The 12,606-nt window shown below is 38.3% G+C and overlaps 4 protein-coding genes across 6 annotated transcripts in view; 3 read left to right on the forward strand and 1 right to left on the reverse strand.

The window, feature by feature from the left end:
- Positions 1–50: 50 nt before the first annotated feature.
- The window catches only part of LOC131319661 (uncharacterized), a 53,742-nt gene continuing 41,186 nt past the window's right edge, over positions 51–12,606 (forward strand). The window contains exon 1 of the mRNA XM_058350043.1: positions 51–61. The gene's annotated coding sequence lies outside the window, so the exon portion shown is untranslated. The remainder of the gene's footprint in view (positions 62–12,606) is intronic.
- Positions 833–4,020, forward strand: LOC131319583 (ubiquitin-like-conjugating enzyme ATG10). The gene is made up of 6 exons (XM_058349930.1): positions 833–1,236; positions 1,340–1,390; positions 1,998–2,081; positions 2,336–2,435; positions 3,055–3,152; positions 3,674–4,020. Exons 1-6 carry the CDS (start codon positions 1,069–1,071, stop codon positions 3,866–3,868), a joined length of 696 nt encoding a protein of 231 aa, XP_058205913.1. The 5' UTR covers positions 833–1,068; the 3' UTR covers positions 3,869–4,020.
- LOC131319546 (uncharacterized) lies at positions 4,138–9,437 on the reverse strand. Of its 3 annotated transcripts, XM_058349850.1 has the most exons (9): positions 9,242–9,434; positions 8,010–8,094; positions 7,421–7,500; positions 6,593–6,695; positions 6,324–6,480; positions 5,609–5,737; positions 5,222–5,308; positions 4,895–4,939; positions 4,138–4,459 (listed from the first exon to the last, which is right to left on the reverse strand). In XM_058349850.1, exons 1-9 carry the CDS (start codon positions 9,312–9,314, stop codon positions 4,295–4,297), a joined length of 924 nt encoding a protein of 307 aa, XP_058205833.1. In that variant the 5' UTR covers positions 9,315–9,434; the 3' UTR covers positions 4,138–4,294. The 3 variants fall into 3 exon arrangements, with proteins under 3 accessions (XP_058205833.1, XP_058205842.1, XP_058205850.1); XM_058349859.1 differs by lacking the exon at positions 5,609–5,737 and having other exon boundaries at positions 9,242–9,437; XM_058349867.1 differs by lacking the exons at positions 7,421–7,500; positions 8,010–8,094 and having other exon boundaries at positions 9,242–9,437.
- Positions 10,238–11,739, forward strand: LOC131319593 (photosystem I reaction center subunit XI, chloroplastic). Its single transcript, XM_058349938.1, has 2 exons — positions 10,238–10,627; positions 11,102–11,739. The coding sequence occupies exons 1-2, from the start codon at positions 10,457–10,459 to the stop codon at positions 11,591–11,593; spliced, it is 663 nt and encodes a 220-aa protein (XP_058205921.1). The 5' UTR covers positions 10,238–10,456; the 3' UTR covers positions 11,594–11,739.

Here is a 12,606-nt window from a genome sequence, read left to right on the forward strand (position 1 = left end):
CGCGTGGGCAATATATATAGTTAACATAATTCACGGGAAAAGTATTCAATAAACGCCCCCTTTACGGGTTTTTAAGGCTTATTTTATGATTTTTTGTGGCCCGATATAGGATTTGTCAGGTCTTGATTTTATGAATTTTGTGGTTACTTTTACGAATTATTGTGACTTTGTTTCCGAATTTTTGTGTAGTGTTGTTTTAAGAATTCCACGGTAAAAAAGACAGCGCAAGCTGAGTTTTTGTGGTGGTGTTATTACAAATTTTTGGGGTGTGGGTTTGTGATTCAATATACAAATTTTTTAATATTCAAATTATAAATTTTTGTAATAATTTATGAAATTTTTGTCGTTTGGATGCAGAATTAGGTTAGGGGTTTTATGTAAGAATGAGAGATTGGATAGTAATGAGTATTGGTTAATAATGGATGACCCACATTTATGGAGGGAGTATTAAATCGTGCTTGGTTTGGATGAGGTATTAGAAAATGGGGATAAAATAATACTTCGTTTGGATGGAGGGGATTAATTGAGAGTATAAGGAGGGGGATTGACGTAAAAAACTATTAATAAATGACTTTTTTGCCTAAAATATAAAGCCTGTTTGACTTCCCAGTTAGAGCAAGTTATATTTTTTCACTCTTTTCTTATTATTTTTTTCCCAAGGAGAGAGGAGAGAGAGAAAGAAACAATAAAAAAAAAAGGGTGTGAATAGTATTTAGGTAAAAATGGTTAAGTCCTGTTCATAAATGTATTTTACCTAATCTAGTGCAGGGCTATTTTTTGAGTTTCTCTTCTCCAAAATAACTAAAAATGTATTTTACCTATGCTAGTGTACATCCTCTTAGGTCCCCCCTTCTGTTGTTCTTGTTCTATACGCGGAAGGCGTATACTACTGTATTATTCCCAAATCGTCATCTTTTTCCTCGGATTTTGGGTTTTTCTTTGAAAAATCATAATGAAGATTGAGCGGCAAGCATGATCTAACACGTATAGGACAAAATCGATTCGTCTTCAACCCAGAAAGGGAAACCCTTTGTCGCTTTCATCTTGTTCAGGCTCTCAGAATTTCAAATGGAGCAAGGATTTGATATCTTGAATTGGGATGGTACCCTTTCATCGAGTGAATTCCGTATTGCTGCGCTTGCTTTCGCTGAGAAGTGGAATAGATTTAACTCTACTAGTCTCCCTCAGTGGTCATGGAGCCTTTGCCCTAAACACCCTTGGACTGCTGCCCACGAAGTTGGTTTTTTTTTTTATTTTAACCCATATGCCACTCTCATCTGAATCAGTTCATGCTCTGCAATTGTGATTCTTGTATCATGTATTTGTGTTTGTGTATCAGGCAGAAGGATATTTATCATTGGAGAATGTGTTTCTTCGTGAGTCTAGTGAGGTATGGCTTTTGAACTTGTTTGATTCTTCGGATTGGTTATGAGATTGGCGCATTTTGGGGGTTTGAATGCAATAATTGGTGGAGAATTTGCATAATCGTTGGACATAATGATTTTACAACACATGATTCATTCAATACCTTAGGATGTCGAGTTGTTAATTCCCCTCAATATTTCTCATCCTACGGGGCTAAATATCCCCCAACTATGACTCATGCCCATGAAAACACGGCCTAAGGGGGTGATTGGTAGCTGATTATTTTTAGATTGTGGATTGTAGATTATGTAGTTTTGGATCATAATGAGAAAATATGTCAATGTGTTTTGGATGATATGTGCATAATAGATTTTGCGAAAAGATTTTGTGAGTAGAAGTATAATCAAAATCCAAAAAGCTCTGACTTGTTGATTCTCCATTCACCAAGTGATTTCTGATTATCCATTAAGGTATGATGTACGCTTAGATTGGCTCCCAAATACCCAAAAACCAAAACTGCATCATCCAAGAGCCACAAATCGAATGGCCAAACAGGCCCTAAATCTACTGTGACAATCACTCTGTTTGGGCTAAGTTGTCTTTTACATACAGTCTGCAACCGTCTTGTACAGGAAGATGATGATGAAGTCAGTGACGTAGGAAAAGAGGAGCCTAGTTGCTCTGGTCAAGATGACGCTATTGATGGTGCAATTCTGGTATGCATATCTTTTTAGTTTCTTCGCATACCTTACCTTTTATCATTCCTGATAAATGTTCACTAAGTAGTCACATATCTTCTCTCCTTGCCTGCCCTGCCAAAGATTCAACAAGGGTAACCCTGTCAAAAGTTGTATGTTATGTAATGGTTATCATCTCCTCTACTAAGTTATCAGCAATCAGACATGGTGATACTGATACTCTTGAAGTTTGATTTTTTACTTTATTCTATAAATAACAGTGCTGTTGCCAGGTCCAGAGTTGTGGCGATGAAATACATTGTTATGACTTCCACATAGTGTACAGCTCGTCATATAGGGTTCCAGTGCTTTATTTCCGTGGATACTGCAATGGTATGGACATCCTGTATAATCATCTCATTTGGTAAATAGTAAACTCAATATTTGACTGAGTACCTTTATATGATATTCATGCTATGCCTTTCTAGGTTTGTGATAGATGAGACATCTCATGTCGCTTGTGATTTTAAATGTTAAGATATATCTAATTCTTAGGCTAAGTATTCTTAGTACACTACGATTTTGCCTTCATTCTTTCCTTCCTCTTTTCTACTTTCCCCCTTCTTCTTCTTCTGACAATAGAAAATAGAAACCAAAAAATTCTCCCTTTCATTTGTTTCTCGTGGACAATCTAAACCTTTAAGCCTTAAGGGTGATCGATTGTTGAACAGAAGGAAAACAAAATTTTCATGTTCAACTTATTCATGTTTGTTAGCAAATGCTTATGGATGTATACCTATTACAGGGTGATGCCACATATGCATAAACTCTCATATTCAGATGAAGGAAAAAGTTACAGCAGTAGGGTTCTCTAGGTTTTTGTGACTTATTGGTATAGCATTAGTTCTTGCCAGTGCCTACACATGGCTTCCGATTTGTCTGTACAGTTTAGTTGGCTCTGGCCTACGAAATGAATTGTTTACTTTTACATCTACTCTTGTTGTCTAAATAGATGGACAACCTTTGGCAATGGATGACATAGAAAAGGATCTCCCCGGCAATTCTGCAAAGTTGCTGATGGAATCCAAATGGACATTCATAACTCAGGAGGTACGATTTTTCTTATTTTGCACTCACTCTTTCTGTTCCTCTTAAGATTATTAAGGAAAGGGGTGTGGGTGTGGATTCTAGTAAGTGCTTTACCAAGTTTTATAGCATAAGGGGTTTTGCAATAAGTTTCGTAACCTTGTTTTCATGTTGATAATATCGTAATAGGATGGTAAAACTTGGCATTGCAAGTAGTCATGGTTTTGTGTCCTTGTAAAAATGACACTTGAACCTTAAGTTGTCATCGGTAGTCATTTTTTCATTTGTATCTATCCCTGTATATCCTTTCTTGTTTTAAATTATGAAACTGAGTTTTCAATAGAGAATTGATTTTGCCACTCCCATTTTCTCTAATGCCACTCTACTTCTCTCACAAAACAAATCATCTAATAAAGACACAAAGGGGAGAGTGGCATTAGCAAAAAGGGGAGTGGCAAAATCACTCCCCTTTCAATACTATCAACTCAAAGATCTATCCTCAGATCTCCAGATTTTAACTAAATTGAGAAATTTATCACTTGTAGGAGCATCCCTTCTTGAATAGGCCATGGTGTACACTCCATCCGTGTGGGACCAGTGAATGGATGAAGCTGCTACTTTCAACTGATGCTTCTCGGGCCCAACATCGAGTGGAATTTGAAAATTATCTTGTATCGTGGCTCTCAGTCATCGGGCAGGTGGTTGGTCTTAGGATCCCATTTGAGATGTTGAATACTTGAATGATTCAGGCAGTTTTAGCTGCTGAACTATTCATTGGACAAGATAGTCAATCAGTTGTAGGTCAAAAAGATTGTAAAGCAACATCCTCAGAAATTGTTTTGGAAATTAAGGGAAACGCATTTGTTACACAGTATATACAGTCACATTTGTTACAGTCTGAGTTGAATTCAGAAATTGTTTTGGAAATTAAGGGAAACACATTCTCACACGTGAGGGATTCTCACATGTGAGGGATACAAGTATGCCCATTTGCATAGCTTGAAGATCATAAGAGAAGTTAATGCTTTATAACTTTGAATAACGCAGATGGCATTTTGTTTGAAATATCCTTTACAACCTCTAGCCAGGAAAAGAATGAATACAAATGGCATTTTCTGCATTCTGGTCTGAAAATGCACAGTTCACTTTCAGATTCACCTCACTGTTTATCTGCTTTCGTCTATGGATTGCTGGCTTGCAATTTCGTCAGCTGTTCGGGTGAAGCAAACCAGGAATTCGGTGTTCCCTGCAGCACCCTTTAAAGGGGATTCGATCCACCCTTTGCAGCGGAAGCCATGATTTTCAACACCATTGATGATCTTCTCACGAACCTATAGCAATGAATCTCTATGTCAAAGAAAAATACTTTAACCATGTTCAGTTTATTCTGTAGTCCAATACCAATCCAATTTGATTGGTAGACAAGACAACAAAATATAGTATATGCAAATACATATCTAGTTAACTGGGATATACATCATAAATGTCAAAAATTATGCTGCCATGGTCTGATTAATATTCTAAAAGTGTATTGCATTATACGAAAGTGTTTAGAAATATGCGTGACTGCGTGACTCGTGAGTGTAAAAAATATTCCAGAAACATATTGTAGTTCTAAATTTGTTGACATTATTTACGTCTTATCCACCACTTGGTTGGCACTGGTTGTTAGCATGTCGAATTGTTATCATCAAAAGCATGATACATACTTCCGAAATGCAACCAAACAAAAACAACAAACAATCAAACAGGGAGAAAATACATACCTCTTGGTGGACTAAGGGATCTTTCACTATTCCACCTTTTCCCACCTGCAATGACATCGAAGTTTTAATTCAGAATTAAAAAGCTCTTCATTTTTTATCTTTCCTTTTTCTTTATTCTTAAGAAGCAATTGACGAAGATATACAATCCGCCACACAATAGGCATAATTTGCCGCTGCCCTAGACCCCACACAGAAAGTGAGCACATGCACACATGTGAATTCTTGATTTCTTTCTCTTTTTTCCCCCACTTATTTTTTTGGGTGATGACCTTCCCATCGGGCTTACTACTTACTCGGATCAAATCACGAAAATGAATGCATTCTTACTTGAGCTCTGCGAGCCTCAAATTGGGGTTTCACTAGAGTGACCAGTGTAGCTTCTTCCTTCATTACATTGACCACAGCAGGCATGACCTGCACTGGGGTAAAGAAATGGATCAGACCAACAAATAGAACAAAGAAAGCCTTTAATAGGACTAAATATTGATAACGACTAATATTATCGAAGTAATACTAATGGAGATAGTTGCGATTTCACTCTAAAACATAGAACAAAGAAATGGACTGCCTTTTAGAAGGGGCATGCAGAAACCAGAGGCTGCATCTACCAAGGAATGAAGACCAAAGAGTGGTAATGTTCTAAACTGAGCTTAGAAAACCGAATTAACCTGATGACAGTTAAGATTATTTCAGCAACCAAAAAAAAAAACTCACCAGAAGGATGGAGATGAATGAAAGATCCAATGTCACCAAATCAACTTTTTGTGGAAGTCCAGAAAGATATCTTAAATTGGTCCGCTCTACGACTGACACACGTTCATCATGGCGAATTTTGTCAGCCACCTAATAGGAAATCAACATCAACCCTTGCTCATGAACATGTGAAATCCAATTTTATACAGATAGCTTGAAAAAGGTGAAAAGGAAGGAACACACTAAGGCGCCATATGTATGTTTTTAGCATGTTCTGTGCAAAAAAACATCCACTAAAATTCCATTTCAGACTGACTGAAGTAACATTTGCATTACTAGGAAATCTCAACTCACTCGCCACTCTAGGATGCTCGCTAGGCCAAAAAGGCCTTTTTGGCTTATCATGAATCTTATCTTCCACAAACATTTAATCTATGTCACCCAACCTTCTTAAGCAAGCTTTAGCATGGAATGTCGTGAACAGAAGCGAGCCTACAGTTTTGCATCTTGCCCGTGATTAAAAGTTCCACACAGCTGTTTCCTTTATTGAAAAATTTATTTGAATTAGCAGTAGAAATGGAATGCAGAAGCACCACCATCACATTTGTTGCATTGTGATTGCTTTAGTGAGTTGAATGAGCAGTTAAAATAGAATGCACAAGCAAAGAAGATGTTGTATCTTCAGGCAAGCAAAGAAGACAGGAAAGCTCTAGAGAAATGTGTGCCAGAGTCCTACCTGTCCATATCCAACGTCAACTCCATAAACAAATGAAGCACCGTACTGAAGTAGGCAGTCAGTAAACCCTCCAGTGGACAACCCCGAATCAAGAGCTACTTTTCCATTGACATCCACACTCAGTTGTTCGATGGCGGCCTCTAACTTATATCCTGCTCTGAATAACAGGACCAACAAGAGACAACTGAATTCCGCATATCTCACAAAGTTCCAAGATAAATGAGACATCATGCATAGAAATGCCATATTTGTTTCTGGAGAATAATCACCTACATACATATTTCGGAACTTCAGCCCTAATCTCCACCACAGCGTCATCAGAGACAGGGTTCCCCGCTTTGTTTGCCAGTTTACCATTCACAAACACTTTACCTGAAGCGAGAAAGAGAAGGCACAAAGAGAGGATCAACCAACAAAAGTCAATTATAGCATCGGACATGTTATTTTATTCTCACCTTACCTATTTTTTGGTTGATAAATTATAAAGGATGCGGTCATTTCAACAATCATTAATAAGGTGAATAAGTTCAACTAGGTGCCGAAGACCAAAAAAGAACGACGTTCAATCGAGTCCTTCGCCACAACGTAGAATAAGAGGCACAGAAGAAAGTGAAGACTATATAGATGACAGGCTGTACGCATACTCGAAATATATCATTAACAAAACCAAAGTCGCTAATGAGTTATGCTGTTATCCCGACAATATCTAAAGTTGTACAGCATTCAAAGTCTTTTAGCTATGTGCTGGATCAGCTTTTAATTTATCATGCAAATATCAAGTTATTTTTTCTATCATTCTCTTACAGAGACTCATTCAATAGCATTCTTTAGAAAACAAGCTGTGTAACACAACCAATATATCATATGCATATTTGAGATGTCAACTTATGTCTTCTATCATTCAATTAAAGAGCCTCACTCAATTATTTAGAAAACAACCAAAATGAAATCAAAGAATCAGTTTTGTAGTTCAAGGCATGTTAGATACTAATTTAAGTACCAAAATATGATTTCTACTCTAATATAGCGTACAAAGCTTAACAGATTCCCCAACAAACAACCAAGAGCACATCTCGCCATCTCGGCAGACTATCTACCTTGCAGAATCCATGATTGTATGAAGGTTTTACTGTATTGCTGAAACCTTTCGACACATAACTCATCAAGTCTCTTTTTCCTGAAAACATCGACACCACTAGTAATCAAGAAGAGGTAAAGATTTTCTATAAAGCCATTGTTATAGGTAACAAGATTGACACCGGTATTCTCAATCCTAAGCTTATTAAGATGACTGCCAAAATTGTGTATGATGCCAGTTCTTAATTCACATTCTTCATGCACCAATGGCTCACAAAAGCATGCACTGTGCCTAGATAAAAGAGATGAATTTGCTCCAAGAACTTGCATAAGATATATATGAACATGATTTTTAATCACATTTGCCAATGTACAACCTTCAATAGAAAATAATTTACCAGTCAAAAGAAAAGGAAGAAGCTAAGAATTGGTTGAACGAGATTAGGAAAAAAAAAGCCACTGCCATTTTACTTTATTTGATTCATTTAAATAGCAACATTACGACGGCAAACTAGATTTGAAATAGTGGTTGGCCATCTACTTGTCAGATGCTGACATACAGAGAGAGAGAGAGAGAGAGAGAGAGAGAGAGAGAGAGAGAGAGCTCACTTTCTCTTCAGTGGAAGCTTTTGTGACTTATTAGCCGCAGCAAAGCATCTGATGGCAAAATGCATTCGGGTATTGCCCCATCTCACTGAAAATTAGTCTAACACAATCAGGACACATCCAATATAACCCAAAGATCAAAAAAGGTGAGGAGTTTCATATACACTTTGATATACAATCTACCCCAAAATGAGAACAGTAAGGGTGCTACTTAAATCAATCACGTCATTAAATCATTTGTTATACAGCTCATGAAAACCATAACCAAATAAAATTACAGTCTATGCAGGTATTATAACACTCGAGAAATTTTCAATGCTGGGTGGGTATCACGTGGGCACGCCGAGCAGCGCATCCAGGCCGTCCAAAATTGTGTTGGATGGCTCAAATTAAAACCTTCTCTCTCCTCTCTACTGCCCTCTTTCTCTCTCCAAATCCGAGCTGTCCAAAACGGAATGGACGGCTGGGATGCAGTGCTCGGGCACCACGTGGTGCCCGTTTGGCACTGAAAAATTTCTCTATAACACTCCTTTTCTCAAACGCCATGGGAACACAATGAAATACTACTATTTCCTTTGGTAACCCCATTATTGGCCCGTAAATATCATCCATAAATCCATACAATCAACTTATAACACTCGAGAAATTTTTCAATGCCGGGTGGGTACCGCGTGGGCACGCCCAAGTGGTGCTTGAGCAACGCATCCGGGCCGTCCAAAATTGTGTTGGACGGCTCAAATTAAAACCTTCTCTCCCCTCTCTGCCACCCTCTTTCTCTCTCCAAAGCCGTCCAAAACTGGAATGGACAGCTGGGATGCACATGCACTGCTCGGGCACCACGTGGTGCCAGTTTGGCACTGATAAGTTTCTCTATAACACTCCTTTTCTCAAACGCCATGGGAACACACTGAAATACTACTATTTCCTTTGGTAACCCCATTATTGGCCCGTAAATATCATCCATAAATCCAAACAATCAACTAAACGAGAACCAAACTTAAAGAAAGCATCACAGGTACAATGTAACAACACAACAAACCAAGATTGCTAAAGGGTATGGAACTAAAATAAAGAATCACCAAGAAAGGAAACAGTGAAGCCCCAGAAGCCCAGATAGATGAAGACAAAGAAACGAATAGATTCGTGAGATGGGTATGAGAGAGAACAGCAATCCATACACGTAGAGAGAGAGAGAGAGAGAGAGAGAGAGAGAGAGAGAGAGAGAGAGAGAGTACTTGAACTGATACTAGCAGTGGTACTACTACAACAGCGGGGTATGATGGGAAGCTTCAAAAGGTGTAAGGCCATTTTCGTATCCCTCTCAGATTATTTCTTCGCCAATCGCCCCGCTGCAGAAACGCTCTCTACGGTACTAGAAACCCTCTGCACCAAATCTATTCAGATATCAGAGAACCTCGTCAGCGTGAAGAAGACAGGGCCGTTACATATTGGGCCGACCTTTGGGTTATTATAGAAATTCAAGGTAGGTTGATAGGCCCAAGGTCCACCCTTATGGATAATTTGGCCTCAATCCAACTACTCCAGGGTACTTTGGGTTTCCCGTAAAAAGTTCGTCTATAACTTAACCTTAGACAAATTCTTCCCGCGAAATGAATTTTTAGAATGTACTGTATGTGAGTAAAATTACCTCTCTCAAAATCTATGTTTTATAGACTTTAACCCGTTTAGTCGGTTTAGACTAAAGAGGAAATCCAGCCTTATTGGCGATCCTAAAATAAGGATTTTATTTTTGACAGAAATAGAGAACACTATATCAGCCCCTTAACCCTTTAATTGGCTTTTTACTTTGAAGTGATAAAATAAGACCCCCATCTGCTCCAACATAATTTTAAAGCTCCGTAAGTTTCAAGCATATTTTTGAAACTCGTTATGTTTTCAAATCAAACTTGAACAATCACTTGCTTCTCTAGTTTGGCTCGTTATTAGTCCTACCCGTGCCCATTAAGTCCATCACAACATGTTAAGTATATTAGGTCCCGTTCTACTAAGGTTTTTATTTTCTAAGTACTTATTTTTCGCTTTGTGAGACAGCTATTCTCTCATAATACATCATCTTTAATTCAAAAATAAGTCAAATAAATACTTATTTGAGTTAGTGGAATACTCAATAAATCAGAGGGTGATAAATGAATGAGCCAACAAGATCTTATGATCAACAGCAGAAAATAACCTTGATGGAAAACCATTATCTACAGTCCAATACCCAGACCCAGCTTATGTGGATAAGGGGATAAGGTCCAAAACACCACTCATCCAATGGAAAATGTGCAAGTTCAACCCATCTGACTTGACAACCACAAGTTTTCCTGTGAGCAAAGATGCTTCCTTTTCCTAGCCCTAAAATCTTGCATTCTCTATCCACCCCCAAACTTCTTATGTACCACATTTTATTCTAGTTCTTTGAGGAGTGTTTCTAAGAAAAGGGCAAAATGGCAGCCACCGCTTCCACCATGGCCAGTGCTCAGCAGCTCAGAACCAGCTTTGCTGCATCCATAACTAGGGGACAAGTAGTCCCCAGGGGCATCTCTGGATCGCCATTGAAAGTTTTCCCCTCCAGGAGGAAGTCTTCCTTCACCATCAAAGCAATCCAGGCAGATAAGGTGAGCAAGCAGAGAGTATTCCTACCTTTGGGTGCTTTCTATTCCTGTGTTGCTTAAATAGTTTTTTGAAATAATGCTTCCTTGAATGAAAGAGCGGTGTTAAAAGGATAGATTATGTCGTAATGTGTTTGGAACTGTTCGATGCAAGTGGTTTCATACAATACACTTTGAGACCTACACTCCTCCGATGGCTACGGATGCATCAGTGTTCGGATCTATCTCCCAAAACATTCTCGTAATCAAAACCATCAATACTCAGAATAATTGGAAGGTTTTTTTCTTCTCAATTGTAGTCTAGCTAATTGGTTAACAAAACACATTATTCTCATGTTCCAAATTTGGAGTTCTTAAAAATTGAACTTTGGAGTGATAACATCAGGACTTGTCTTTGTTAGGAGTATTGTTTTGTTCATTGCTGTGCTTGAATTGAACTCATGCATGGGATTCTTTTTCCCCTTTTCACCACTGGTGCAGCCCACCTACCAAGTTGTCCAGCCCATCAATGGTGACCCATTCATCGGAAGCCTCGAGACTCCGGTCACATCGAGCCCGTTGATTGCTTGGTATCTCTCCAACCTCCCGGCCTACCGGACCGCCGTGAGCCCACTCCTCCGAGGGGTCGAGGTCGGCCTGGCCCACGGGTTCTTCCTCGTGGGCCCATTCGTCAAAACCGGCCCACTGAGGAACACAGAAGTTGCAGGGGCAGCTGGGTCTCTAGCAGCTGCAGGCCTTGTTGTGATCCTGAGCATCTGCTTAACCATATATGGGATTGCTTCATTCAAGGAAGGGGAGCCATCGATTGCACCTTCACTAACACTGACTGGGAGGAAGAAGGAGCCTGATCAGCTGCAGACTGCTGAGGGGTGGGCCAAGTTCACTGGTGGGTTCTTCTTTGGTGGGATTTCTGGTGTCATTTGGGCCTATTTCTTGCTCTATGTCATCAACCTTCCTTACTTTGTTAAGTAATTAAACAAGTTTGGGTCTCTGTGTTTGTAGTGTTAAATCCATTTTGGGATTGGATTTCAATGGGAAAATGAAACTTGTATATTGTTGTGGGAGTAATCACTTCAAGGATGATCAGTGATGTATGGAATTTGTCATTTGGGTGTGAACTTGGGTACGTAGATCGATGTCGAATGGTGGTATGATAAATTCACACGAACACATCAGATATGAGCCACATGATAAGGATATCTAGTTATTAACTTCAAGGTTGTTAGATTATTCGCGAGCAAGTTGGCTCGAAACCCAGTTATTCAAGAAAATGACAAGGGTAAGGATGTAAAATATGTGTTTTTAACGCATTTAACCCATTTAGACACGTGAATCTTCCATCTATTAGTTCTTAATTTTTAAGGTGGAAAAGCTCATATGGGCTAGTAAAGCAACATTTGCTTGCCAATTACAAGTAGTATGAAGATAGAAACTTTCATAATTCCCTTTAGAACCTCTTTAATTTCAAGTACAAATTTTGATAATTTAGAAAATATTCTCTGGATCGCCCGATCCGTTTAACTTCCACCATATGTTTATTATAGTAATTTTAGTGATAATGCCAAAACTGTTTTTGTTGGTGTCAAAGCTCTAATGCATAAAAGTTTTATACATTACACAAGGTACAAACCTTTTGTGTACTAGAATTTTGGCACAAACAAAAACAGTTTTGGCATTATCATTTCCCTAATTTTAATTGTTAATTTTGTAGGACCCGCAAACATCGATAAGTATACTAGAAATTGAATATTGGTTTATAAAAATGAAGAAATCTAGGGCTGTTTTGGCTAAATAGACCAATTGACTTATTTTTATCTTTATTTAAAAAGCTTCCCATTTGTTATTTTCACGTCAATTTTTTTTGGATTATTGATAATTCGTCTTGACAAGATGCATCAGAAAAGTAAACAATTATGATTGAAATGCAAATTTTTTTGTTTGAACAAGACAATCTTTTTGACATATTTTTATCTTTATTAAAAAAA

Source organism: Rhododendron vialii, chromosome 1a, assembly GCF_030253575.1.
Source record: "Rhododendron vialii isolate Sample 1 chromosome 1a, ASM3025357v1".
Classification (NCBI taxonomy): domain Eukaryota; kingdom Viridiplantae; phylum Streptophyta; class Magnoliopsida; order Ericales; family Ericaceae; genus Rhododendron; species Rhododendron vialii.

Excerpts from the sequence above, each read along its gene's own strand:
- LOC131319546 (XM_058349850.1), bottom strand. The coding sequence starts at position 9,314 with ATGGCCTTACACCTTTTGAAGCTTCCCATCATACCCCGCTGTTGTAGT. Across the intron at positions 5,738-6,323 it reads TTGACGTTGGATATGGACAG|GTGGCTGACAAAATTCGCCA; the intron begins GTAGGACTCTGG and ends ATTTCCTATTAG. Across the intron at positions 4,940-5,221 it reads TTGAGGCTCGCAGAGCTCAA|GTGGGAAAAGGTGGAATAGT; the intron begins GTAAGAATGCAT and ends ATGTCATTGCAG.
- LOC131319583 (XM_058349930.1), top strand. The coding sequence starts at position 1,069 with ATGGAGCAAGGATTTGATATCTTGAATTGGGATGGTACCCTTTCATCG. Across the intron at positions 1,391-1,997 it reads TTCTTCGTGAGTCTAGTGAG|GAAGATGATGATGAAGTCAG; the intron begins GTATGGCTTTTG and ends CGTCTTGTACAG. Across the intron at positions 2,436-3,054 it reads TTTCCGTGGATACTGCAATG|ATGGACAACCTTTGGCAATG; the intron begins GTATGGACATCC and ends TTGTCTAAATAG.
- LOC131319593 (XM_058349938.1), top strand. The coding sequence starts at position 10,457 with ATGGCAGCCACCGCTTCCACCATGGCCAGTGCTCAGCAGCTCAGAACC. Across the intron at positions 10,628-11,101 it reads AAGCAATCCAGGCAGATAAG|CCCACCTACCAAGTTGTCCA; the intron begins GTGAGCAAGCAG and ends CCACTGGTGCAG.